Genomic DNA, 26,456 nt, shown 5'->3' with positions numbered 1-26,456 from the left:
AACTATCCTCTTCATGGCCTAGTAGGTTCCTCAGATCTAGGTTACAGAGTTCAATTCGCTTTTCACCTAGGAAGGAGACTTGTCCTAGGCTTGGTCGTTTTCTGAGACCCCTTGTTCCTCAGGAACTAGCTGTTCTAGCACTTTCAGCTGCTTAATTTGCTTCTCTAGATAATTTAGACTAATATGACCTGGCTTAAAGCAGTGGAAGCACTTTCCTTCCACCATCAGGCGCTTGCGGGTTTCCTCATCCAGGCTAGGGGTAGCCGTGCGTCCCTTAGCTGCGGTGGTGGTGAGGTTTGTCTTAGCTACTTGGGTGGTTGTTCCTCCAGTGGTCGCGGTTCCTTTGCTGTGGGTTCCTCCACTAGTGTTATTCATGCAAGAGCAAATCTGTTCCATGTTCTCAATGTTAGTGGCTGTTTAGTTGCAGTAGTCAGTGAACTCCCAGAAAGATTTAGTGTCATCATTGTAGGCAGGCATTGTCAATTCTTGCATGCGGAGTGTGAGCTTGTTATACAGGTCATCTTTCTAAGTCTCTTCCACCACTCCTGCTTCCACGGCCAGATACAAGAACTCAGAGAGGAAGTCATGCCACTTTGTGCTAGGCCTCATATACAGGGTGTTATACTTCTGCTTAGCCACTCGCTCGTGGTTGGGGTCAGCGAAGACATTCTCTAGATAAACGAGCATATCGGTGGCGTCCTTGTAGGGGTTTGGGGTATCGTCTCAGAGACAAGGAGTAATATGCTTGCGGGCGTTTCCTTTAGTTTGGCTTGCAACATAGGCGATTCAGAGGGTTGGAGTGTTGTAATGATCAGCATTAGCTTACAACTTCTGTTTAATCGCCAGAAACTAGTCTTCAAATCAAGGGTCTTTGCTGTTTCCTAGGAGCAGAGGGTCAGGGATCTTAATTAACTTGCTGCTAATTCCAGCTGGAAAAGTCTGGGAGCTAATACTTCCAAAGCCACGGGCAATCTGTAGGGCAAATTCATCTTATTCACGCCATACTTAGTCCAACTGCTTGAGAGCATCGTCTCATTCCTAGTTAGCAGCATTCAGTGCCGCAGTCAGACAGTCACGCTCAAGAATTACTGCTTCCTTTTAGTCCTTCAGGGTATCAGCTTCTTTGTTCAGTTCAATGACTCATTCGTTCATGAGAGTGAGGTCCTCGCCTCGCTGGTCTGACTAGTTCTTGAGATTTCTATAGATCTGGGTGATCGCCTCCTAACAGCGGGTTGGATCAGTCTTCTAATGCTCAGTGAATTCTTCATAGGAGACAGATTCCGCCTCGCCACTAGTGTCTTCATCCATCCTATTACTCTCAACTTGGTTCATGAGAAGGGTCAGTCGTCTAGTGAATCCATGGGCGTGGCTGCCCTCTGATAGGGGGATCTCAGCTGGTTTAGCCATTTTGTTATCCATTCAGTCATTCATCGGTAATTTATTCTTAGTCTTTTCATTCATCTTGATTCGCCCGTTGGTTCGCACAGTTCGTTTGGTCCAACTGTTAAGCGTCATTAGCATGCAGAAAAATGCTTACTTCCAGAGAACAGAGAAAGGACTACAACGCGTTGTTTAACGAGTGTGGTGAAGATCTCTGCAATCTAGTAGCAGGGAAGAAAAGAGAAATAAAGAAAGCTTAGTATTATATCACACACAGCTCATTCATAAGAAACATACGGTAGCATTGGATGTGAATACTAAGCTTAAGAAAGAAGAAGAAGAAGAAACAGAAAGAGGGAAGGAAAGAGAGGGAATCTATGTACAGCTTGAGCGTGAGACATCTTAGTGCTGTTGGTTGTATAAAGCAAACGGAAAATCCCCAACTGAATCTCTCAATATGGAATCACTTCAAGATGGCAGTCAACAGTCTGGTACGGCAGAATGTGAGCAACCTCTGAGAGGGCTGTCACAATATTAACTCTATTAATAGCATTCTATTTAGCTACTTCTTTACTATCTATAAACTAGATATATATAATATTATTTAATTCTACTCCTGTAATAGCTACTAAAGTTATACTAATAGTTAGATCTATTTAATACCTAGACTCTAGTCTAAATACTCCTCCTTAAGGCTAAATTAGTCTATTTATCTCTAAAGTGCTATGATTTATCTAAGGCTTTCTATATTATCCCTATAACTAGAGTTAACTCTAGCCTTAATCTATAGTTTCTTATCTAATCTATTATTATTCCTCTGTAGGTAGTAGAGAATTTATATAGATTAGTATAATATAGCCTATTTATCTATACTTAAAGCATACTCTCTGTCCTATATTCTACCACTACTACTATTACTAACTTATAGATAACTACTAGAACTAACCCTAGGATAGATTAATCCTTAAAAGCTGTTTAGTAAGAGTCTTAATTAGTTAGCTTTAATTATTAAGGATGTCTATAAATATCTTATCTTAGGATCTAGATATAGTCATCTCCTTAATAATAGTTACCTTATCTTTATATACTCTTGCTATATAAATTAGTTCTTTAATTTTAACTATCTTAGATATTACTTTCTAAGCTTATATATAAGCATTTAGAACTTTTTATATTATAGGATCTAATAGTCCCTAGGCAAATATTAAACTAATAGATTAACCCTAATCATCTAGAATAGACATTGTGAGCTCTTAGACTTTATTAATATACCCCCTTAGACTTTTTATTCCCTACTATAACTCTAAAAGCCTTATAATAATATCCTATATCTAATTACTTAGCTCTTGTTCTAGGAACCTTACTTAAAGATATTAGACTAATTTCTCCTAGTCCTTCCTCTCTATCTTAGATAAGGTATAGCTAAATCTAAGAGTAGCTTCTCTTAGGCCTATAAAAAGCATAGTAGCTATTACCTGCTTCTTTTTCTTAGGGTCTAAGCTTATACTAGCCTATATAAACTAATACTAGTTAATATAAAGATCTATATCTTCCTTAGGTTTACCTGAGAAGGTAAATTAGTTTGACATTATAATATAGAAATAATTTATAGTTAACTATAAAGGTTTCTCCTCAACTATAGATAATAGTAGATTACCTAAATTACTATATATAGAGGTGTGTAATAAGATTTATAATACTCTAACTACCTCTTATAGCTAATTAAGTAGAGTATTATTAGATATACCTTTCTTAATCTGTTCTAGTTACTAGCAGAAGAAATAGATATATTCTAGGGCTAATCCTAAAATAGAAGGTAGGTAATATAATACTACCTGAGGCTTACTAATATTACTCCTAGAAGCTAACTACACAGGCTACTACCCTAAATAGATAGATAAAAATAGATCTATCTTAGTAACTACTAAGGTGCTTTATACTTCCCAGCCTCTCTTATAAAGAATATAGGAGATAAATCTAATAATTCTAATTAAAGAAAAGAAAATCTGAAATGGAATGAGTTTAAAGAAGAAATTTACTAAGTTAACTCTCTGTGAATCTAGTCTCTAATTACTCTAAGAATTTATAGTTGCTTAACACTCACACTCACAGGACTAATATAGAAATAATAATAAAGGAAATATAGGATTTGTTTAGGCCTGGCACTAGTTACTAAATAATAATTATACTAACAGATTTAATGGAAACGCCCGAAAACATTATATTATTAATTATAGATGGATAATAGATAGGATACATATACCAGCTATGGAACCACTATTGCGAACTTCTCCCCGTGCCTTAGTAAGCCGTGTTTACAGCGTTTGCACCCTGTTCTGTGACAGTACCTGGTACCTTAAAATCTGGGCTAGGCTAGGTACCCCATCATTTTAGGTAAGGCTTACTCTAATAGTAATGACAAGCTGCTGCCCAGGTGGATAAAGGTAACAAATGTGTAATAATATTATCATTCATTTACCCCACCCCGCCATGCTGTTGCTGGCTTGTAGAAGTACTCCGGAGTAGTCTTTCCCACCATTTTTCAATGCTACATCTTAATCCTGCTTACCGAGCAACGTAAGTTAGGTCATGTCGCCTCTAGTAGGAAAACTACTGATTCAGGTCTAAAATACAGAAATGGAACCATTGCCAGATGCTATTTCGGCTGATGCTTCGCAGTTTTCTTGTACTTTATCCAATGGCGCCATTCAATGCAGTGAACTTCAGGGGCAGAGGGAGCATAGGATTGCCATAGATGATGTGATCTGCATCCTACCACATGCTAGCCAAGATGGAAAAAAGTACAACATGCTCTATCTACGAAATGGTCGAAATGAGGCGACGTCTGTTCAGCCGGGAGATTGTGGATCGTCTCTGACAAGTGTACAACTGGTTTCTCCACCATCGACACTACTATCACGATATTTCTGTGCGGAACTTCCCCAACATCTCAAGCCTTCGGTGGACCACGCGATTGATATTTATGTCATTATCTCGATTCCCTCAGGGACAGGGAAGGCTAAGAATTTCTTCAAAAACATTTTACAACCGTTCTTGGCACATATCGGATTGACAGAGTATGAGGTCCATGAGACACAATCAGCGCGATCTATACTCGAACTCTGTCAATCAAGGCTTATTCCTCGTGCAAAACTCGGTGTTGCCCAAACAATTATTCTTCTTTCTGGGGATGGTGGCCTGAACGATATTGTCGATTCGTTCCATGGCGCTGTTGGTGTTCCAATTGTGCCTCCAATCGTCGCTCTGATACCGATGGGAACGGGTAACGCCATGGCAAGCTCATTAGGGCTGCTCTCTCGCCCGGCAGAAGGCTTGACTGTCTTGCTGAAAGGGTCACCGAAACCTATACCCACCTTAGTCGCTAATTTTTCTCCTGGCGCGCAATACGTCACGGATGAGGGCCACACTCTGATTCCTATGCTTGATAGCTCCAAGCCCAAGTCCTCAGTGAATTCAATTCACGGCGTGGTTGTCGCAAGCTGGGGTTTTCACGCTGCCTTAGTTGCTGACAGTGACACTTCTGAATATAGAAGGTTTGGGGCCGAGAGGTTCCAGATGGCAGCCAAGGAGCTCCTTTTCCCTTCTAGCGGCGCCGAGACGCATAGGTATAAAGGCAATATCACATTATTTCGGTCTAATGTAGCGACCAATGAAAACTCTGTGGACACACTAGAATTCGGAGAACACATGTACGTACTCGCTACACTCGTTCCAAGGCTTGAGAAAGACTTCCTCATCTCGCCGGAGTCGGTTGCATTGGATGGCAGATTGAGAATAATTCGTTTTGGCGCTGTCTCTGCAGAAAAGGCGATGCAACTAATGTCTCTCGCGTATGATGGGGGGCGGCATGTACACGAAAGCAGCGTTCTCTACACGGAACTTGAAGGATTCAGAATCGATTTTCGTGAGGCTGAGCAGAAGTGGAGGCGAGTTTGCATAGATGGGAAAATCGTCATCATTGAGGAAGACGGCTGGATGGAAGTGCTGAAAGGATCTACGGGTCGCGTAAATATACTGGTCTAAATGTTGAACATCATGTTCTCTTCAAGTGATTCCCCAAATACTCTCGTCTTGACCTGACAAGGTGTCTTCAACGAGATCAATGATAGGGGGTGGGACCGAGGCGACGAGTGCCTTCTATACATATCCATCAAGGGCAATATTCAAATGACGGGTTGCAGTCTTCACCTACGTCGGGTGCTAGGCATTTGTGTACATCCAGGCTGGCCATGGAAATAGAAGCATATGGCAACATTTATTGGTCTGATTCACGGAGTACTTTATTATCAATTCTAGGGATGCTCCCATAACTACTCTGTGCTATCTACGAGGCTGCTAGTCATTGTGCATTCTTCATGGCCCACTGGTGAGCATGGCAGCCGCAGTCAGAAGTACAACCGCATCTGTGCAGAAGCGTCTTTACACAAAGTCAACCCAAGATAACTACGGCAACCAGAGCCTACTTCTCCAGGGGTCGGTCAGTAAAACTGTCCTTAATTATAGGGCGCAGTCGGGGCACAGGATGCTAATTTCTGGCGACAAAGGCAATAATTCTAAATCTCTCAAAAGATGGGAGTCTCCTGACTCTGGTAGGTAAGTTAGTTTAATGATCAAGTAAGATGTCTTAGTGAGCATTCAATCATAGAGGCCAACTATAAGCGCATAAGAAAAGGCAAGGTGTCTAGGTAAATACGTTTGGTGGATAGCTAGTGTGTTATCTGCTCCCTTGCCAGAATATAGCCCGCACTGAATCTTAGGGGAAAAGCTGATTGCAAATTGAGTAATGGATCAGTAGTTAACCTAGTATCATATTCACAATATAAGCAGCTTTGATGTCCCTAATGAATACCATAGCAAGTAATGCCATTCGTATTAGAACAATTCCACAACCGTCTCGTCTCCATTCTGTTCAGACCCTTGCTGTATATAATTATCTGACTTTGAAGAGATAGAACTTGTGCCGTCAATTCGAGCTTGGCTGGCATCTCCTTCTCCTTCCTCATCACGCATCAGCACCTGGACTAGCCTGTCACAGGCTTCGCGTACACCTTCATCATCAACATGGAGATGGCATTCCCGGATGATGGGATACACATTGATAGCCCTCATTTTGTCACGACCTTCTCGTGTCGTTGTCAGTAGTAGCAATGTCTCCAGGTGCGTTACAATGATGCTGTTATCACCATCTCTCCGCTTGTCTGGGGGTAGCAGCTGCAGGTCTGGCAACATTGCCATTGACTCTTCCTCGCTGAATTCCTCCGGCCCTGTAATCGGCAGCAACACGTAAGGGAGTAGATTGGCATCGTCTGCGGAGAGCAGAGTTGGATGAAACGGAATGTCGAAAGCGACATTTTTAATCGTTGACGCCACACCCTTTCTCCGAACTGTACTTTCATGCTCAGTGAAGACAGTTAATTTAGTGACAGGGACAACACCATCATAATCCTGTCGGGTGGTAAAATATGCGCGCCCTATCTCAGATTTGGAGAGATCGGCGAATAAATAGGAGAGATAATCAAAATTGGCCTTCTTATTTAAAGCACCCTCAGCGCCTTTCACGAAACAATCCATCAGTTGATCGATCGCCATAGTAGACGTGGAAACGGATTCGGCAGTTCTCCGTTTCAACGTAATGAGCCGGCTCAATTTATCTGATTTGGCAAGATTGGCGAAGAGCATAGCAATGTCATCCGCGATTGGTTCCTTGACGTTCTTTCAGATTGACCGAGTTGTCAGCATAGACTTCGATCTCCTTAAGCGTCGCAGAAAGAGACGGCTAATGTACTCACCGTTATCTTCACCATAAGAGTCTCTATAAACGCATCATCTTCCGCAAGATTTGCCAATACTTCTTGGTCAGAGGAGATATTGATGAGAATTGTAAGTGCATTTTTCGCAATTGGCTAGTTGGTTTCAGCAAAACCGCTCCCACTTTCGATACTTTAGGAGCTCATTACTAACAGTATAATCTCGGACCAGAAGCTTGAGATCGCGCACTGGGAGAAGCTGATGACGTTTGAAGAGGTCCGAATGGGTGGTCGAGAAGCCAACAAGGTTTTCGCATGCTGCATCGGATGTAAGCGTTAGACCATTCAACTGATGTTTGAGTGTTCAGTTTCCCTGATCGAAAGGGGCATTTCTACCAATTTGTCTTATCTGAGTATTTCCATGGTGGAGGAACTCAACAAGCTGTATTCATGGAGAGATAAAGACTGATTAGCTCCCTAATCCTTCAAATAAAGTGGTCCCATTTTTGCTTGCTTTCATTGGCAGAGAATTTCCTCTCCTTGTCTTCCATATGAAATTTCTTTCTTCCCATCTAACAGCTAGGGACCTCGCAGACTCACCTCTTCTAAGACTGTTGGCATACTGAGGGGTGTTCCAGGGACCGGGAAAACAAAGAACGGTTGATTGAGTCAATAGACCCAAGCTAAGACTTTTCGGGTTCCCCCTTTTCCTCTCTTTTCCCTCTTTCGTTCGCTGTTATTGTAGGTAAGTGGAGTGATACATTCTACTTTTTAGTATTAAATCTATCTCCCGGAAAAATTTTGGTGCGGGGACTTTTCTCAGACGTCACTGGTGTGGGGTTATAAGTTTATAACTTGCCCCTCTTGTTATCTCTGGTTATCAGGTACATAGTCCGGCACACAGATTGCCCACACTGTTTCCTTAAATGTAATTCAAATTTGAATGTTCACTAATACTCGGCAGATTTGCAAGCACATTTGATTCTTCAGGATCAAGACAGATGAATCCTACGTTTAACGGACCTTATCCATTATCCTCCTATAAGCGGGTACAAGAAACTCTAGATAGCGTAGTGAATGTATGCCAGTAACTTGTATAGAGTCATCAAACCGATGAAACAGTATGGAGTCTTCATGTTTCCTTAGCAAATAGAAGCGCGTGGGGTTTGGTTACTCAAAGGTACCTAGGTAAGGTAGAAGTGGGCTGGAATAGCATATTATGGGCGGCTCATTACGCTAAAGTCCATTCTGACAGACGAACTTTAACGGCGGGGCTTGAAATCATCAAAAAGCATCCAGTCGGTTTTCTTCCAAGGAAACAGCCAACCAAGTCACCTCTTCTCAGATTACAAAAGAGGGAGCAGTAGAAACATGGGCGCAGAAACAATTGACCTCAAGGATATACATGATTTTCTGATAGATCTAGCTTTCAAGGCTGGAGAAATCATTACCAATGCCTTGCCGAACACAGGAAGTACAGGGTCAAAGAAGAACAGTGAGTTTCCAGTCTGTGCCCAGCTGGTTCAAGGTATTCACCTCTTTTATAGCCGCAGATCTCGTCACTGAATATGATCGTGCGGTTGAGAAAATGATATCTACAGCGTTGGCAGGAAGGTACCCGCAGTACCAGTAAGTCATATACGTCCCCTTCTCTAATGTTCGCCAACAGGCTAAAGCGATGAATACGGATCTGGTGATTTATTTCAGGCCACTATCTTACTCAATTAACGATGAGAAGAGCTAACAGTCCACCACTATAGATTTCATGGCGAGGAGACATATGACCCTGCAAGTCCACTAACTGATGCCCCCACATTCGTCGTCGATCCTATCGACGGTACAGTCAATTTTGTGCACGGATTCCCATATGCATGCATCTCTCTTGGATTTGCAATCGACAGAAAACCGGTCGTTGGCGTTGTTTACAATCCATTTAATAATACCCTCTACTCCGCCATTCGTGGAGAAGGGGCATATTTAAATCGCAACACTAAACTTCCTCTTAACGCTAGGAGCCTTGAGCCGTTGAATGGCCTGGAGAATGCTCTCATCGGCGTTGAGTGGGGTTCGGAGAGAGCAGGCAATAATTGGGTGACGAAGGTACGAACATTTGAAAAACTCGGCAAAACCAAAGGTGACGGCGGTGCAATGGTACGCTCAATGCGTAGCATGGGCTCAGCTGCATTGAACCTTTGCGCTGTCGCATGTGGGAATCTCGACTTGTATTGGGAAGGTGGTTGCTGGGCGTGGGATGTTTGCGCTGGCTGGGTCATTCTAACAGAAGCTGGCGGTACAATCGTGGACGGCAACCCTGGCAACTGGGAAGCTACCGTTGATGGGCGAAAGTATCTCGCAGTTCGAGGATCACCAAATCAAGCAGGACAGAAGGAGCTCATCGAGGAGTTTTGGGGGCATATACAAGGCCATCTCGAGTATTGACTTGAAGTGAGTTGAGCGCTTTCAAGCACGCCTCGAAACTGCCGGTGTCCGGCTGCTGCAAGCCTAGCTCTCAATTTCAAATGAGGAAAGTGATTGGCAATATTAAGTAGTTTAGTGAGGGAGAAAGACTCCACCATTATGTTACAACGTATAACTCAGACACGATGGCACATCAGTTTGGCAATATGTAAAACTCAGCATACCTAAGATATTCTCTGGCATGCCTGCGCCTTGTAGTCTAGATGCCTACATCCGGCTTGTAATTACCGGCGTTTGGTCTACGTGATCAAATGATAGTCTGAACCCCCCCCCCCCCTCCCCCCCTTTCCCCTTGGCTATTGACGGCTTGGTTGTGCGGCAACGGTGCTGTTCACCCCTTCATGAGCCCTGGCCTTGGTCGAAGGGCTCACTGTGTACTGGCGATGCTCCCAACGGTCGAGTAGCTTGGATATGCATTACTGAGGAATTGCCGGCGCCGCATGACCTGCAAGTGGAAGTCGTTTCTTCATGCAACAAACCAGCCTAGGAGAGAGCTCCACCCATATCGCAAGTTGTCCCTACAGGTATATATGCGTCTTGGACGCTTTCTCCCGGCCTTTTCTGACCCTCGTCGAGGGAATCCTGTCGAAAGTGACTATCAACGAGATGTTTCACTACGGGCCAGCCGTACGCATTTGTGAACATTCGCCTCACGATGATGTTATTGTGAGCATCTGGTTCAAGGCGAACAAGGACTTTGCGCCATGACATTCCACGGTGGTAAGCTCTCGCAATTTTCTCCTCGACTTTCAGACCACCGGCAATCGAATTTCCGTCATTGGTAGAGCGACTTTCATCGCAGCCTGAATCCCGCGGACCATCAGAAACCTTACTCTCAAAAGAACTCAATGGCGAGGTCTTGCGCTTGGCAGACAAAGGCGGAGGTATGTCCTCGGGGTAATATATACGGTCGTGAAAGATTGTCTTTGGCCTGGAAGCAGGATTAATAATAAACTGAACTGGTGGTAGAGGTGGCATGAGAAGATCTCCGGCTGACTCAAAAAATGTGGTTCTTGGGGGAGCGTTAAGCCCAGATTCCTCATAAGAGCTTCGTGAAATAGGTTCTTCAAGGGGAAACGGTCTAGATGTGGACGCATGGGCGAAGTCAGACGTGGTACTCAAAGTCTGACTCCGCTTGTAAACTTTTGTATGTTTATGCCTAGATGATACAGTTGTTGCTTTTTTTGGCCGAAAAATCGAGAAAAACGCGCTCAGCGGGTTGAGCGAAGACTGAACCGATGATATCTTAGGTTCCTGATTGTGTCTTGAGCCGCCTAGCTCTACTTGTGGCGGATGGTTTGCACTTTCGCCAGTGGATAAGACCGGAGAATCAACAATGGAAGCGCTTTGGACTGTCTCAGCTTGCCTTTGTCGTTGGACCTCCTCTGACGGGGAATTGGTCCTGCCGCTATCGCGATGGTCAATTCTAGAGAACGACGCATTGCTATCGATAGGAGAACGAGGTGACCGAAGTGAGACCGAATTAGCACCGGTCAACTCTGCCCATCCCCATTCCGCCATTGTGCTAACAAGGCCGTTCTGCCTTCTTGCCTTTTCAACGCGCTCCAGCCCTCTCCAATCAAGAAATAATAAGCACGAAGTTCGCAAAGGCACAATCCCATCATTAACCACGTTTGAATAGATTGTGCGACGGTCAAACTTAGAAAGCGCCTCATGAGCCGGACCACAGGGAAGAACTCTTAGCAAAGGCTTAGGTCCATGGTCTACATGTTCCCGTGGCTTTGTAGAAGTACCCCTGCCGCCGATTACCGCCTCCCACCCGCTCCGTACTCGGGGAGCAGTCCAGCTTAACCCTAGATCCTGGCCTGTCCGGCCGACAAGGCCGAGATCGAGAGCAAAGCGGACATACATAGGGTTCTCATTGCTGAGCCCAAGGAAAGGTGTCGCTAGAGCGATGAAGTTGACAGGGCGGATCAGATTGAAAAATTCAGGCGAATGTTTCTGAATGTATGCAATGGCATACGTCTGAACTAAACCCCCAAGAGAATGCCCGATAAAGCTAATACTCGTAATCTGGTAATAACGATGCTCGTCTTCTGCCTCATCTGCACGAGTTCGAGACCCAGAAGGGTCGTTAATAACGCTTTCCTTCGCAGTCTTCCATGCACCGAGTGACTCAGTGAATGTTTTAGTTCTAGATTGTTTGAGTGGCCTGTAGGGTTGATCTGGGTATGTCATGAACAATACGTATTTCGCAAGTCGCTTGCCGAGATACTGTATTCCGCGCTCAGTACGTACTGCATTACCAGCAAAACCTCTAACTATGACTTGTTCGTCATCGATATCGTCTTGATCGACCGAATCATTATCGCGAATGGAACTTCAGTCAACATTAAGTCAGAAGAGTCAAATGAATAGTCGGATAACGAAGAATTGTCTTAACGCAAGAAATTCCAAAGCTTACCGATCTAGAGAAGAGACGCCTTTCGGCGCCTGTGGATCCAAATGTTGTCTCAACTTGCAGGATGCTCCACTTTGTGTTTTCTTAGTTGCAGCGTCAATGCTTTCTTTCAAGTAAAGCATGTCTGCTCCAAGGTTGCTGTGTAGACCATGTGTGAGTACGACAAGGTGAACCTTTTTTCGACGCGCACAGTTCTGCCGAGTGGTGTCGGGTCGTTCTGCCCTCTCCATTGATTCTCGTTCCGTTGGTGGGATATCCGACGGAGATCCAGTGTGGTCAAGGGCGTCATGTTCAGAAGGAAAAGGAGGCGTATTCCAGAGACTGGTGGTGTCGTCTATACGCAAACAGACCGATTTCGAGAAAACGCCTTTCGTAGCAACCACTTGCCTGCCCTTCGTGGTGGGATTTACATGATCCTGTAGGTGAGCTGCCAGGTGAAGCCTGCCGACCGATAACCCGCCGCTGTAGGGGAGTTCAACTGACTCCTCATCACGACCTATGAGTAGCTCATAATTGACAATAGCTGTGGTGGAGAAAATGACCTGCGATATTATCTCGATAACCCAGGTCACTTTTTGGATGCTGGCGGGTGATGCGGACGTCTCTGGAATTTGACGCAGGCATTTCGGTATAGGGATCATTGCTTTCCAGCTCCCTCCTGCCTTAAGGTATGGTTCAAACTGAGGGATCCCCTCGATCTCCTCATCCTGAGAATGGCCATGAGGGTCGAATGTGGAAGGATAACAGGAGGCATAAAGAGTATATGGCCCATGCAGGTATGCAGCTCGTAGTGCAATGGCAGATGTATTTTTGACCTTGACATGTAGCGCATCTGGTAGAGGATGGACATTGTCGGTTACCGGTGTGTAAGTCACCGTGTATCTGTTTGAGAACAACATATTAGTATCATGAGTAGCGTACATAGGAACTACACCTGGTAGGACCAAGAAGGCGTATAATGCGATACAAAAAACGAACCTGATTGCTTCTCCTACACGGACACTGCCAGCTTGATGCACCAACAACATATCAGAAACTGTTTTGGTTTGTACTGTGTCTGCTTGCCACCCAGTAATTGAATGAAATTTTAGGGACTTGGAGTGTGAGGATGAAGCTATTTCCTGATCTGGTCTTTGGGAGGTGAGATACAATCGAGGCGTGATGAACATTTGGATATAGACAGAATCATCTCTGTTATAGTGATGACCACAATTCTAATGATCTCCAAGGATATTGTAAAAGCGACGGTTCGAGATTGATAAATCATGGCATCAATTAATGCACAAGAAGTTGAGAGATATTCTGAGAAACTAGGGGCGGACCAGAGTGATTTAGCCTCTTTGACACGACCATGATTGACATAAGATCATTACAACAGTACCTCTGTACGGAGTACGACCAGTGTGAATAAATTCTTCTCTAATTTAGTCATTATGAGTTATAGTGATTTATATGCGCTAAAGAACCACTCCCATAGTATTCTGTGATAGTTAAGTCTATGTATTATCATGTACTCCTAATTTACAGACCACAGAGTTTGCGCATCTTGACTCTCTTATGGTTGCCGACTTTTAAAGAGATACCTGTACGGAGGCGTGCACCAAAAGTGTTGACCCACGCTAGTAAGCTTGGCTGTATCCTGCTGACGCAGCCCCCCTAGTAATTTATATAGAAATGTGTCTTTGAAGGAAAAATCTTCTATTTACATTCTGCACTTTAATACTGTTACAACACCAACGTCGTTAGGCGGATATAACAGGCAGAATCAAGAAGCAACGACAGCCAGTCATTTGGGCAAGGACTAACCATGATGGATGCCTAAGGGAAAGGCGCAGCGGAACCACTATGTCACGTGATCACCGGCATAGCAAGTGATCTGTTCCGCAGAGCAACCGATCTGATATTTCAGAGCGATGCTATGAAATAACAGATCCAGCAGTATGAAACTTCATACTGGGCGATATGAAGGGAGGAACTATATAAGGACACTCATTATCATTGTATCTAGCACTCTTAGTTTAGTTCCTCGCGTTCAATAACAATATCTCACTTGAGTACAAGTTCACTAGTCCGATTCGTCAGTTACTCTCTTACTATTAAGTATACGTACTCAATAGGCCTTGCTTCTATCTCTACTGCTCATTGATCTTGTGTTATCCTTTGGATTGTCCTTGACCTCGTTAGGTCATTGTATCGTTGCATCGACAGGCTACCTGGTCGGTAGGCCTCAGGCAAGTATTGGATAAAGTCCAGGGACTATATCACCCCGTTCCCAAAGTAGTTGACTAGCAGAGAACAGCAGAGACGGATCCCAGGGTGTGACAAATACTATCTAAACTCACTATTTTTATTAAGTCTATTACTTACTATGCCTAAGAATAGTTACCATCTAATTAAACTATGCATTTAGATACTGGGGCTTATTTCCTAGGGTGTTGAAGCTAAAGATATTACTAACAAGCTAGAGGTTCCTAAAGGTATTTAATCTATCCAGAAGATGATACAACGTGCAAAAGACTATAGAATCAGCCCTAGAAGCTATGAATGCATACAAATGGAATATACTAAGGATGCTGAATAATCTGGCTGGCCAAAGGAGATAATACCTGAGAAGGAGAAAGCCATTATTAAATCTGTATCCAAGGACCACAATAAAAGGGAGAAATCTTCTGAAATTCTAGCTTATAAGGCTAGTATATCACACACACTCCTCTGTTTTATGGATTCTTAAATAGAATGGATTTATCATTGCGAAGCCTTCCTAGAAGCCTAGACTGACTAAAGCTGCTAAGGCTAAACAACCTAAATTCTGCCTAGATCACCAACACTAGACCCTAGATGATTAGAAGAATGTTATTGTCACACGCTCGGAACAACGTAAGCTCAGCGAGTCCCCGGCGGCAAGCCCCCTCTCGCCTGGGTAATAGTATCCCCGATTCCGAACGCACCCAGTAGAAATAGGAGTTCCAAACAGCTTGGGGGAAACCAAGCGGTTCGTTCTGATCATCGAAGCACACACTTTTACTAGCATATCTATACGTCCCTGAAACCCAGTATTCTTATCCGTAGCCGCAGCCTAGTCGCCGTCGTTTCGCTGGCTAGGACACTCTAGGTCGATTACCTCCGATCGCCTTACATTGAAGATAAGGCCCTAGCCCATATCCACCATAGTTAACAGCGTGTATATGATATCCATATGGTTTAACGGCTTCTAGATTGGCCAGGGAATTCGCCTGATTTAAATACTATTGAGCCATGCTGGCTATTTCTAAAGAGAATTATAACTACACGCGGAGCACCTCAAGATAAGAAGACTGGTAAAGCTGTTTAGATAAAGACATGGAATGAGCTTCCACAGGAGAAGATTCAGCAATGGATTCAACGCCTTATTTACTATATTCAGGAGGTTATCAAGCTGCAAGGAGGGAATGAATATTAAGAGGGATGTGATAGGCCTAAGCATAGTCAGGCAGGAGGTCGAATCAAGGGACAGCTATCTAGATATCAAGATCTAGATCCAGACTGGGAAGACATTTAAATAGCTTCATATTCACAATATTATTCCCTTGAGACATGTTACCATATAAATTACTAAGGGGCTGCGTCAGCAGGATACAGCCAAGCTTACTAGCGCGGGTCAACACTTTTGGTGCACGCCTCCGTAGGTACTGTCACGGAACAGGGTGCAAACGCTGTAAACACGGCTTACTAAGGCACGGGGAGAAGTTCTTAATAGTGGTTCCATAGCTGGTACATGTATCCTATCCATCATCCATCCATAATCAACAATACAATGTTTCGGGCGTTTCCATCAAATCCGTCAGTATAATCATCAGTACCTAGCGTACACAGTAAGCTATAAGGCCTTAAGTTACGAACCAAGTATGGAGTATTTTCTCGCTTTAGTCATGTGATTTCTTAGATACAAAGCTCTATATGGTACTCCCTGCTAAGGCACTCATGATCAAATTGCTAGACTTGATGGAATTTTTTGTAATTTTATTGGTTGATTATGGATTATTCTTGATGGTAGATGCAGATAGGAGAATTCTGCGTTAGAAAAGGGTATAACAAGAGGGCAGTCGCATTCACAGAGCTGTTTACACTGTTTGCATTTAACTCCGTCACAGGACGGAGTACCCTGCAAGGTAGTTCCACCCAGTCTTCTTACTCTACACATCCAGTCATGTGAATGGTAATCTGATAGGTTGATTATGTAAAGATACGGACCACCTCGTCACATCACCCTGTTGCCTTCGGTGCAAGGCGCATAAACAGAATCCAAGTTGTTCCCGCTTATTCGTTAATAGCACTACTGACATCTCTCTTAACCTGAATATTGTCTCATCAGGTGCAGTTGAAATTTAGATCAATATGACTTTACCTGCCAATGATGCAAACTCACAAACTCATACAAGCGCTAACAAAGCTCCTCCGATGCGATTTCGCCGTCCTAAAATTGCAGACCCTTTAGTCAGGCCAAAAAAGAGGGTTATAGCACGACCAGCAGCCACTTCAGCTCCTTCTGTTGGTATAGCCGCAAAACCAACAACTCGTCCAGTAATTTCCAACGTCACCCCCGCGACTCAAGCCGACAAAGCTGCCCCAGGCGCCCCCCAAAATGATTTCTCAGTGAATGGTTTCAGCGGTCCTTTACTGTCTGAGACTTATGTGGATTATCCCATAGTGATCACGAAGCGATCGTTGCGAGTAGGCTTGAAACATCACATCGCTCGCTTCGCGTCCAAGAAGACTATCGATCCTCGTGATGAGTCTCAATTCACTCGACCTGTCAGACTTCAACGTCGAGACCCTAGAGCAAAGACACAAGAGTTGAATCAGGACAAAGGCCAAGCACAGAAGTTGACGCCTCAATCTAGTCTCCAATTAGGCGATGCCGAGAGGGAGGAGCTTGAAGCTAGAAAGGCCGCGAGAGAAAAAGAGCGTGCTGAGAATTTGGCCCAAATAGCCCCTTCCATGGGGTCAGCACCCAAGCGGTCCAATATTCCGAAACAAAGGACGCAGCAAGTGTCGAAGACAGACATGACACCTGAAGAGGTTGCCAGAGCACGAATTAAATACGAAGAGGCTTTACCCTGGCATCTCGAGGACTTTGACAACAAGAATATCTGGGTGGGAAACTACGAAGCCGCCCTTTCCGAAACACATGCCGTATTCATACCTGAGAATGGTAGGATGAGGATGATACCAGTAGAGAAGTGGTATAAATTTGGTGCCAAGAACCAATTCAGAGCTCTTACCATTGAAGAAGCGGAGAGATTTATGGCAAAGAAAATCAAAGATCCCAGGTGGTTCATGGAAAAGCAACAAGAGCAAGCACAGCGTAAGGAATTGGAACAGTTCGCAAGACAACGGAAGGTTTACGCTGGTAAACAAGGCACCCCAGCAGGTGTTGACGGTCTGGAAGCCGATGAAATGGATTTTGAAGAAGATCGGTTTGCGGATGATGAAGAGCACGATGATCTTTTCAACGAAGACGAGGAGACCAAGGCAGCGGAAAAGCGGATCAAACAGGATCAGCTGAAGGCAAATGTCTTCGATTTGAAGGATGAAAAGGATTACGAAGAAGAGGAGCTCAGGGAAAAGAGGGAACGGGAAGCTCGCCGAATACTGGGCAAGAAGGTCCGCAAAGCCCTCAAGAAACGAGAGAAGAATTACGACTATAGCAGTGGCTCTGATGCCAACCCCTACTCTGATGATGAGGTGTGTTCGTTAGGATCTAATTTGGTCACACAGTTATGCTAACCATTACGTTCAACTTAGAGCTCTGATGATAGCGAAGCTGAACGATTACGGGAAGAGGAGCGAAAAGCTGAAGAGGACAAAAATAAGAAGGATTCGGCTCCCTCGACAAGGGGAAATGTTACCCCATCTGGCCGTCCGAAGCACACTGAACCTTTGAAGAAGGGCCCAGGTGCAGCGTCACGGAAACGGCTTGGGTCTCCAAACGTATCAGATGCAAGTGGCACAGATACCTCTCGCAAAAAGGCAAAGAGCAAGCATTCTTCTCAGCCTACGCCGCAGCCAACTTCTCGTGCCCTTTCGCCAACTGCGCCTCCAGGACAGGTGAGTTTTTTCAACCGTAACTGTCTGTTCATTGTACTCATCTCCATCGGTACAGGTTGGTAAGAAACGCATCCGGAACGTCGCAGGGGCGGGATCGGTTAGCGATGCTGATGGGGGAGCCGCCTCTGGAGGGGAGATGAGTGAAAGCGGAAAAATCAAGAAATTGAAGCTTAACCCACCTGCAGCTACATCACAAGGCGGAACTCCTCAAGGATCCAGGGCAGGCAGTCCAACTCCTATAGGCAGTAAGGGTCTCGCCGCAAGTCGTGCTAGCAGTCCCGAGTCACTGAGGGGTAAGATCTCACTAGAAGTTCCATGTCTTCACCGTAACCTGTCCGCCTATAGAACTAACTTCTGCGTGCAGGGCAAGCTCGCATCGCTACACCGGTACCTTCGGGGACTCTAAGCTTCCCGACTCCAGCAGAAATCCATGCCGCTATACCTCAAACTGGTATACTAAGCAGTGATCTTCTAAAAATTTTTCGGCCTCGCATAGGCGAGTCGAAGGAGAATCACCGCAAGTTCATTGCAATAGTCAAGGATGTCGGGGTGTACGGGAAAGAGGACCGGCTATTGCGACCAGGTGTACTAAAGGATGGTCAGGATAAATGAGACTCTGACAACGGTGAGACGCATTTGTTCTGTAGAACCTTTGTAATACAGAGGGTCAATCGCCAAGTCACGCCCAATACACACTCCTGCAGTCTTCCAACATGAGTATCGAGCGCTCGCAGGCTATTCTTAGTCTTTCCTTTCTTACATACAATCCATGGTCATTGAGTACGCAAATTGTTTGACACTGACAATCGCTAGTGTTGACTTGATACTTAATTTGTCGATATAGCGATGTCACGTTTTAGAGTGTTGCCGTAGTTGGCCAAACTACGTTTAGCGATAATTTGCAGATTTTCGGTTTGGTCCTGTGAACGCAGCTTTCACAGTGGCCAATGAGGAGCAATGCGATATTATGAAGCTTTACAGACCATCATCTGAACAACAAAATATAGTGTCATTAACCTAAATACAGAAATCTATTATGTTGGGCCATCATACGAGATATGTAGACGGGTGCACCAAGAAACAGACCCTAACGCTAAGGAAGCATAGCATAGAAAGGCCGGGGCTCTGCAATAGCATCTCCTTTCAACTTTTCAGGCCGTGTTGGTACCTGTGGCGCGTGAAGTGTTCTCACCTCCCTCTTCATACTTGTCCCAATTTGCCAGGATATGGGCAATCCGCGGAGAGTTTGTGAGTCGGTACACATCCTCAAAATACTCCTTTGTGATCTCGAATGGACGGGCAGTGACATTTGGAATATATTTCCCAATCAACTTGCTCGGATCGATGGTAGTTTTGTTGATCTTCTTCAGAAGGAAGGACCGGAAAGGCTTGACACCGGAGCGAAGGAAGGTGCTGTGGAAAGGCACGTCAATTCCTTTCAGTGGAATAGTGGCGAAGCCTCGCTCCAAGACAATAGGCCTGGGCTTCGACTCGGTTTGTTTGACACATTCATGAATGATCTTGACAAGGTGAGCCTTCAAGTCATCCAAGGACATGCTTTGCATTAATGCTGGAATGTCGATGTTTTGAGCCTTCAGATAGTTGAGCAGATTTGTAAGGCAATCAAGAGCGCGGAGCTGGCAAAGTTAGAATGCTGAGATATTGAGGAAGAAAGGGTGAACACTTACATCTCCAGCAGCAACATACTGCATATTTGCGACATTGTAGTTGACAATTTCCAACAGCCAACCTGTTTGCTCAGCAATGTTCTCAACGACGTACTGCAAGGCTTGCTCATTGAATGTCTTTGAGATGCGACTTGGGTTCACGGCGCACATAGAGTAGTTCGAACGTCCTTGTTCATCTCTTTCGACAGCAACCTGCATAGTCAAACCACGATAGAACACAACGGAAACCAGACTCTCAATAGGCATGACATCTGCAAGAGCGGCGAGAGCGGAGTATTCACCCAGGGAATGACCAGCGAAGCTGCTATCTCTCTGGACAAGACCCTTGGAGCGCATATCCTCGAAACTTGCCTTTTCCATCAGTGTCAGTGCCGGTTGCGTGAACTGAGTTGCAGAAAGCAATCCAGACGGCGACCGATATGTGTATGATATCGTATCCTCATTGATTTGTTTGAAGATCTTCTCAGACTTAATCGTGCCGTCCGCGTTGACTGTCTCGAAAGTCATCGACATGTAGTTCTGGCGAATGGCTTTTCCACGGGGACCACCAAAGTAGACAGTGAGCTCCTTGGGATTGTTCTTGACGATATCAATGATGGACAAGCCATAGTTCTCGATGAAATGACGATCCGCCCGATCCCAAACCTCCCTGGCGACAGGGCTGCTGCTGTACAGCTCCATACCCATTCCTTGCTCCTGAGAGCCCTGCCCAGTGAAGACATAGGAGGTTACTGGTTGCTCGACTTCGGCTTCGCCCAGAAGAACCTTATCTTCTGTTTCCTTGTTGCTGGCCTCAACCTTGATGATTTTACGACCAGCCACCATACCGACATGTTGTAACTTCACGGTGATCATATCATTGGGGAGAACCATACCGACAAGGGACACATGGAAGCCTCGAACACGGCCGATATTGTTCTCAGCAGCCCAGGTCTCGACGAAACTGCGAACAGCGGCGCTGGTATACATGCCATGTGTGATGGTCCCCGGAAGATTGGCATAGCTAGAGAAAACACGAGAGACGTGAATTGGATTATAATCGCCTGAAACACGAGCATATGTTTCATTTGATGCCGGTGCGCGCAAAACGAGGGGTGTCTTTCCGCTCAACGGAATAGGGTTTTCGAAATAGACCGGTTGCTCTATGGACGTGCCATTGCGTTGAAGATAGTCAATGACCGGATTACCATGAGAAGTTCCGGTCTCGTAATCCACTGTTGCAACCTGAATGACTTCCTTTGTGGGAAGTTCAAGCAGCACCTGGCCGACCGTCTGAACGTGGCTGAATACAGATTTGTTTTTGAACCGGACCAAGCTCTGGAGACGGAAAGTAAGAGTCTGACCTAACAATTCGACGTCGGGTTCGTCTAGACGGAACCACTCTTTCGACCGTAGAATTGCAACGTCCCTGCTTGAAGCAAGGTGAACTTGCATGGGAACCTCATCCTTGCGCTGGAAAGTGTTCTCAAAATCTTGGTACGATCCTCGGTATAGAAATTGACTGGTGACATGCATGATTGGTTGCCCGTCTCTGTGAATTGTACCGCATACTTCAACCATTTTCCCGGAATCTTGGTTGATCACAGCATTGATTTGGGCAGTTGTGTCCAACACGTCTCCAACCTTCAAGGGTTGAGCACCAGGTACCATTTTGAATCCGTTGGAAAGATGGACCAGTTTCAAAAGATCCCCGTCTATTGTCCGAGGGAAGATGGGCTTGGTGATGGCCTTCCAGCCAACAACAATGGCAAAGTCCATAGGAGCGAAGACTTCCTTTCCGGGCCTGTCAACGAAGGCCTCCCCAGTATTGCCAACAGCGTGCACAAAGTCAGCGACAGCTTGGGCAGTGATGGTTTCCCGACCACCGCTAAATGTTGCTGTGGTAGGGGTGTCAAAAGGGACATCCTTGCTACCAAACCAGACCCGATAATAGAACTCCTTAATGCGATCGTTCCGACCATCCATGACTTCCCTGATGGGTGCATAGCCGGCCTCAGGATGGTACGTGAACAGGAAGCTCAAAGGCACAACACCACCCTCTGCTGTTCTGCCTTCGAAGAGTGTGAGACTGATTTGACCTTGATCATTGACCTTCACCTCCACAGTCTTGACGAGTTTGCCAGATTGATAAGGCTCTCTAACACAGATGGTGGTTTTGGATGGTTCCTCTGGATACGAGATCTCCACGTACATCCCCGGGGTGGGTGCGACGATCCGCTTCATCGGGTTTGTCTGGAAACGGTGACCTTGAACAAAGACATCTGCCAAGAAGAGAGCGTGCCTCCATGAGTATGATTTGCCAGCGAGGAGGCGTAACCACAGGTCAAGATCAGGAAGGTCGCCTGAGGGAGAGGATGATAGACGATAGCTGATCTTGTTTGTATCTTCAGAGATTGTGAGCCCGTCGATGTCTAACTCACTGACGGCTTCATGAAGCCGGCCTCCGAAGTACTCAATGACAGGGATCTTGGACTCGTCACCGCCATAGACGTCCTGAAGAAGACCCTTGATATGACCTTGATGAATACCATCCAGGATTTGTTGGACAGGCTCGTCTATGGTGTTTGAGAATTTGGCTGCCATTGGACCTTGCAAAATACAGGTCCTTCCGACATCTTGCCCAACGACGGCCTCCAAATCCTCGCTCTGCCAAAGAGAGTCCTTCTTGAACCAATACTCAAAGTTCTCGTCCAGTGCCGGCACAAATGGGACAGGCTTCTGTCCGCGCCGCTGACAAAGCAAAAGGAAATGATGAACATCCTGCGCATTGATTAATTGAGTCGCCGCTTCAGGGTAAGCTGCTAAAATGTTATCAATTGCCGGATAAGGAGTATCGAGCTCGGAATAATTCTGCAGCAGAGAAGCCTGCCCTTCCTTGGTAGTGAATCGTTCCTCGACACGACGGATGAAATCGCCAGTCAACTTCTTCAAAGAGGCATCGATCCAGCGCGATTCATGCTTGACATACATGAGTTCTACCATACGATGAACCACCTCAGCGTATGTCATGTCTTCAAGATCGACCGCCTCACCAGCGGCATTACGGCCGAACCATACTTTTTGAAAATCATCATTGAGTTTCTTGATGATATAATCACGCTGCTTCTTGAGTTCCGGCACGCGCTTCGCCTTGTCAAGTTTGAAGATTTTCTGATCCATTTCGTGCCAAAATAGAACGCCTCTCGTCGCCAACTTATGAATGGGTTCACCCATCTCGGAAAGAACGGTGACCACACCGCCAGCAGGACCCTTGTAAGTCTTCTCCCAATCTTTGTCATCAAGACCAGGGGCGTCAGCAATTGCCTTCTTAGCATTCTTAGATGTGTGCGCTTCTTTGGCAATCATCAGGCGACTACCAAAGAGGCACCCGTCGAAGGGCATCGGGGGATATCCGAAGCTCGAAGACCATGCTCCGGAAAGATAAGGGTACGTGTCCTCAGCACCACCGAAGCCACTGCCAGCGACAAGGACAATGTTCTCACACCGTCTGATGCGGCTATACATTTGTAAAATGGGTTGGTGAAAGTCTTCAAAGGAGTGATGACCACCACCACGACCACCCGTCCACTGAAGGATGACAGGAAACTTCGGGTTGGCTTTGGCGATATTGATGACCTGCTGAATAGCATCCACGGAGCCTGGCTTGAAGGCTATATGCTTGATTCCCAGGGTTTCAATGTATTCATTGGCGACTTCAATGGAAGGGACACCAGCGCCGATTGTGAGGCCTTCAATAGGTACGCCGTCTGCCCTCAATTTCCCGATGAGGGGAATTTGCCAAGCCATAGCTCGGGGGTTGACGTAGATCAAGTTGACAGTTATGCCACGCCCAGGAGGAATGGTCTTTTCGATCTTGGAGATGGCCTCTGTCATGCTCTTTCCGTTGTAGTAACCACCCCCAGCAAGTTCAATGTGGTACCCCGCATTCATTGTTGCGGCAACGAAGTCCCAGGGTACTGTAGTTGGTGTCATACCTGCTACCATAATTGGAGGGATGCCCAAAAGACGGCTCATCTTGGTATCGACGAACGTCTGGCCCATTGCGTTCTTCACAAGACGGGGGCCGTACTCCTTAACCCAATCAATGGCATATTTCACAGAGTGCTCGTCGCGGTCAAACAGCTCAGGTTTGTATCCGACCTCGGCGTTGGTGCCATCCATAGCCCCCGCGAGAATGACTCGGACTCCAGTACCATCCTTATTGCGGTTCGTAAGAACACCAAGACCTGAGATTCCGCCGGGGCCGAAATCGACGATGTGAGTGGCGCCTTGGAAGACTGTTGCCTTCTCCCAGTTGACTGCATCGTGGGTGATCATGCGAACCAGAGATGGAACAATATTGGTGTCGCCACTTTGCCGGAGATCATCACCCGTCTTGGTGTCGTACACAGGGATCGCAAGGGACTTAGCTGATATTTCAATGTCCTCCAAGTCCTCTAGGATACGGTCGTACGCTGCGTAGAGGTACTGGCTGTGGAATGGCGCAGTTATTGGCAAGAATCTGTTGACAAAGCGAACCTTGCGCTGCGTAAAAGGAACCCGGTTTTGATCCAGGCCAGTGGGAGCCTTGACTTTGCGTAGGCGAAGGTTGAGACCGTAGAGGGACAGAGGGGGTCCAGTGACCACAAAATTACGAGCGCTGTTGACCAGGGAGATAGAGATATGACGATCGACAGGAAGATGCTGGTTGGTGGTATCAATGTGTTCCTGGACAGCAGATCTCGGCAGATCTCGAATGGACAACATAGGGGTTGGGACGCCTTCCCCGTTCTCAATCGAATCCTGCAGAACGGACGGGGCAATAGATGTCCGAGGGTAAGCCTGCTGACTGCGAAGACCAATCCAGAAGAGCATTGTCAAGGCATCTTTGGCCGCTTTCGCGAAACTCTCCCATGTTGTTGCCGAGGCAATCGCAGCGGCAGTGACCACGCCTTGAGAGTGACCTGTAGTACCGCTGAACCGCTCTAGAATCTCACCAGGTTGCCGACCTAGAACCTTGCAGGTAACCACAAAATGGGCCAATTGGACTAATCCAATTAATGGCAAACTCACAGGAGCTGCCACAAGGTAGTCGGTGTCGGGCTGGGAGTCGCGATCCTGGAGCCACTGGATGACGTCCAGTCCTTTGGGGTAGAGCTTGCTGGCCTCCGGTTCGCGGGAAAGTTGTTGCAATAGGTCAGCGGATGAAGAAATCAAATCCTCCACAAAAGATGGGTAAGTCGTGTAGATTTCCCTCAGCTCATCAAAGTACTCTTCGATGTTGCCCTGGCCACCGAAGACTGAGTAGATACTGGCTTTTTCTTCGGAGGCGGCGCGGAATAGCGCAGATTCATAAGGCTTGGTGGGCCGTCCAGCGGCGGCCCTTCCAGCATAATATGCCTCAACAACCAAGATTTTCTTGGCAGTAATACCCGGGAGAGCGGCTGCTACGGCATGGACATCATTTCCGCGCATGAAGGCTCTTTCGAACTCGTTAAGAGCTAATTTCAGGACTTCCAGACAGGTTCCCTGTGCATCGTCCTCGCCCTCTTCGACTTCGCGAGCAACGTGACCGATATACCGAGCTACAAGCTCGGCCACTGAAGAGGGCTCATCGTCCTGAGCAAGCTCATCTGTCGGTTGTGGGAGGGATGCCGTAAAGGTCTCTTTTAATTGTGAAGCATAGAAATGGAGGGATGTAGGCACGAGGAAGGAAAACTCGAGTGACCCATGAGTCAGAATAAGCGGCCGCAGTGACTGTGAGGAGCGTGGCGTGTTGATGCCCGTCTGGGGGCCCGTCGATGCTCCGTACATTGTATTGTACTCTTGTGTCTATCTCAATGGAGCCGAATATGGTCGTCGAAGTCGCGAGGACACAACGGGATTCTGCGATTGATCAGATATCAGAAAGGCAAGTCAAATAAATGGGTATGTCTCTTCTTTCGCTCATTCCTGCAGTCGAATGTTTGAACAACAGCTAACACTGTCTGTAATTGTCTTCCCTCTCCTTCTGCGAAATTCCTCTCTTCCCAATTCTTGTACAATTCCCCGTCCAAAAATCAAGAGGACGACCAGAGATCTAGTCAATGCTTACCTGTTGCTCCAAAATCTTTCTGCAATGCTGGATGACGCTAGGTTTGATTTCACATGAACTGGATCGTCGTCCAGTAATTGAAAGAAAGTAGAAGAAACTGAAGATCAGAGGAAAAATAAATCGTGGTAAAGAAGAAATTAAAAGATTTACAGCATGGAGATGAAGGAGTATAGAACAATATACTCCCGTCACTGGCAGAGTCAAGAAGGGACGTAGATGCGGGATGGGGGAGAAGAAAAAAAGACTGCAGAGAGTCCTCAAGCTTTGGCGTCACAAGAAAGATCGATGGAGAGACGCACTAGGTCTTCTGTAGGTGCACCCCAAATCAAAATTATGAATTACCTACTCCGTACTCCATACTCTGTAAGACAGTACCTAGTAGATTTTCTCTGGTAAGTACTCACTAGTGTACCTACAACATGGTCCGTCATCCAACAATATGTCCCGAAATGATAATATCAGACATGCGGGCTGGATCCCTGCACACATCAATCTGTTGAACCGGCCGGAAGGAGGAGGAAAAAGCCGAGATTTTGGGGCTGGTTGAATAGGACATGGCC

General features: G+C 46.0%; 6 protein-coding genes across 6 annotated transcripts; 2 read left to right on the top strand and 4 right to left on the bottom strand.

The window, feature by feature from the left end:
• Positions 1 to 525: 525 nt before the first annotated feature.
• Positions 526 to 5,784, bottom strand: AFUA_3G04270 (uncharacterized protein; the record flags this gene model as incomplete). Its single annotated transcript, XM_077804321.1, has 2 exons — positions 3,865 to 5,784; positions 526 to 722 (listed from the first exon to the last, which is right to left on the bottom strand). Exons 1-2 carry the CDS (start codon positions 3,917 to 3,919, stop codon positions 526 to 528), a joined length of 252 nt encoding a protein of 83 aa, XP_077660477.1. The 5' UTR covers positions 3,920 to 5,784.
• A 387-nt stretch (positions 5,785 to 6,171) lies between these two features.
• AFUA_3G04260 (protein HGH1) lies at positions 6,172 to 7,960 on the bottom strand. Its single transcript, XM_077804320.1, has 5 exons — positions 7,749 to 7,960; positions 7,545 to 7,590; positions 7,363 to 7,466; positions 7,191 to 7,304; positions 6,172 to 7,113 (listed from the first exon to the last, which is right to left on the bottom strand). The coding sequence occupies exons 1-5, from the start codon at positions 7,767 to 7,769 to the stop codon at positions 6,274 to 6,276; spliced, it is 1,125 nt and encodes a 374-aa protein (XP_077660476.1). The 5' UTR covers positions 7,770 to 7,960; the 3' UTR covers positions 6,172 to 6,273.
• A 443-nt stretch (positions 7,961 to 8,403) lies between these two features.
• Positions 8,404 to 9,898, top strand: AFUA_3G04250 (inositol monophosphatase family protein). The gene is made up of 3 exons (XM_077804319.1): positions 8,404 to 8,643; positions 8,696 to 8,777; positions 8,909 to 9,898. The coding sequence occupies exons 1-3, from the start codon at positions 8,520 to 8,522 to the stop codon at positions 9,585 to 9,587; spliced, it is 885 nt and encodes a 294-aa protein (XP_077660475.1). The 5' UTR covers positions 8,404 to 8,519; the 3' UTR covers positions 9,588 to 9,898.
• Positions 9,899 to 9,905: 7 nt separating this feature from the next.
• Positions 9,906 to 13,702, bottom strand: AFUA_3G04240 (lipase ROG1 family protein). The gene is made up of 3 exons (XM_743648.2): positions 13,027 to 13,702; positions 12,052 to 12,930; positions 9,906 to 11,967 (listed from the first exon to the last, which is right to left on the bottom strand). Exons 1-3 carry the CDS (start codon positions 13,215 to 13,217, stop codon positions 10,110 to 10,112), a joined length of 2,928 nt encoding a protein of 975 aa, XP_748741.2. The 5' UTR covers positions 13,218 to 13,702; the 3' UTR covers positions 9,906 to 10,109.
• A 2,129-nt stretch (positions 13,703 to 15,831) lies between these two features.
• AFUA_3G04230 (transcription factor IIF subunit TFG1) lies at positions 15,832 to 18,747 on the top strand (the record flags this gene model as incomplete). Its single annotated transcript, XM_077804318.1, has 4 exons — positions 15,832 to 17,772; positions 17,833 to 18,135; positions 18,191 to 18,428; positions 18,500 to 18,747. The coding sequence occupies exons 1-4, from the start codon at positions 16,423 to 16,425 to the stop codon at positions 18,745 to 18,747; spliced, it is 2,139 nt and encodes a 712-aa protein (XP_077660474.1). The 5' UTR covers positions 15,832 to 16,422.
• Positions 18,748 to 19,286: 539 nt separating this feature from the next.
• Positions 19,287 to 26,442, bottom strand: AFUA_3G04220 (tetrafunctional fatty acid synthase subunit FAS1; the record flags this gene model as incomplete). Its single annotated transcript, XM_743646.2, has 3 exons — positions 25,897 to 26,442; positions 19,824 to 25,688; positions 19,287 to 19,772 (listed from the first exon to the last, which is right to left on the bottom strand). Exons 2-3 carry the CDS (start codon positions 25,614 to 25,616, stop codon positions 19,287 to 19,289), a joined length of 6,279 nt encoding a protein of 2,092 aa, XP_748739.1. The 5' UTR covers positions 25,617 to 25,688; positions 25,897 to 26,442.
• Between the last annotated feature and the right edge of the window lie 14 nt (positions 26,443 to 26,456).

This window comes from Aspergillus fumigatus, chromosome 3 (assembly GCF_000002655.1).
Source record: "Aspergillus fumigatus Af293 chromosome 3, whole genome shotgun sequence".
Taxonomy (NCBI): domain Eukaryota; kingdom Fungi; phylum Ascomycota; class Eurotiomycetes; order Eurotiales; family Aspergillaceae; genus Aspergillus; species Aspergillus fumigatus.
Note: the sequence above shows the minus strand (reverse complement) of the source record. Positions and strands in the feature narration are given on the sequence as shown.

Bases quoted from the DNA above. Each gene is read 5' to 3' on its own strand.
- AFUA_3G04240 (XM_743648.2), bottom strand. From the start codon at position 13,217: ATGTTCATCACGCCTCGATTGTATCTCACCTCCCAAAGACCAGATCAG. The intron at 12,931-13,026 runs GTTCGTTTTTTG...GTTCTCAAACAG, and splicing joins CGTGTAGGAGAAGCAATCAG to ATACACGGTGACTTACACAC. The intron at 11,968-12,051 runs GTAAGCTTTGGA...TGTTGACTGAAG, and splicing joins GGCGTCTCTTCTCTAGATCG to TTCCATTCGCGATAATGATT.
- AFUA_3G04250 (XM_077804319.1), top strand. From the start codon at position 8,520: ATGGGCGCAGAAACAATTGACCTCAAGGATATACATGATTTTCTGATA. The intron at 8,644-8,695 runs GTGAGTTTCCAG...CCTCTTTTATAG, and splicing joins TACAGGGTCAAAGAAGAACA to CCGCAGATCTCGTCACTGAA. The intron at 8,778-8,908 runs GTAAGTCATATA...CCACCACTATAG, and splicing joins GGAAGGTACCCGCAGTACCA to ATTTCATGGCGAGGAGACAT.
- AFUA_3G04260 (XM_077804320.1), bottom strand. From the start codon at position 7,769: ATGCCAACAGTCTTAGAAGAG. The intron at 7,591-7,748 runs GTGAGTCTGCGA...CCATGAATACAG, and splicing joins TGCCAACAGTCTTAGAAGAG to CTTGTTGAGTTCCTCCACCA. The intron at 7,467-7,544 runs GTAGAAATGCCC...CATCCGATGCAG, and splicing joins TACTCAGATAAGACAAATTG to CATGCGAAAACCTTGTTGGC.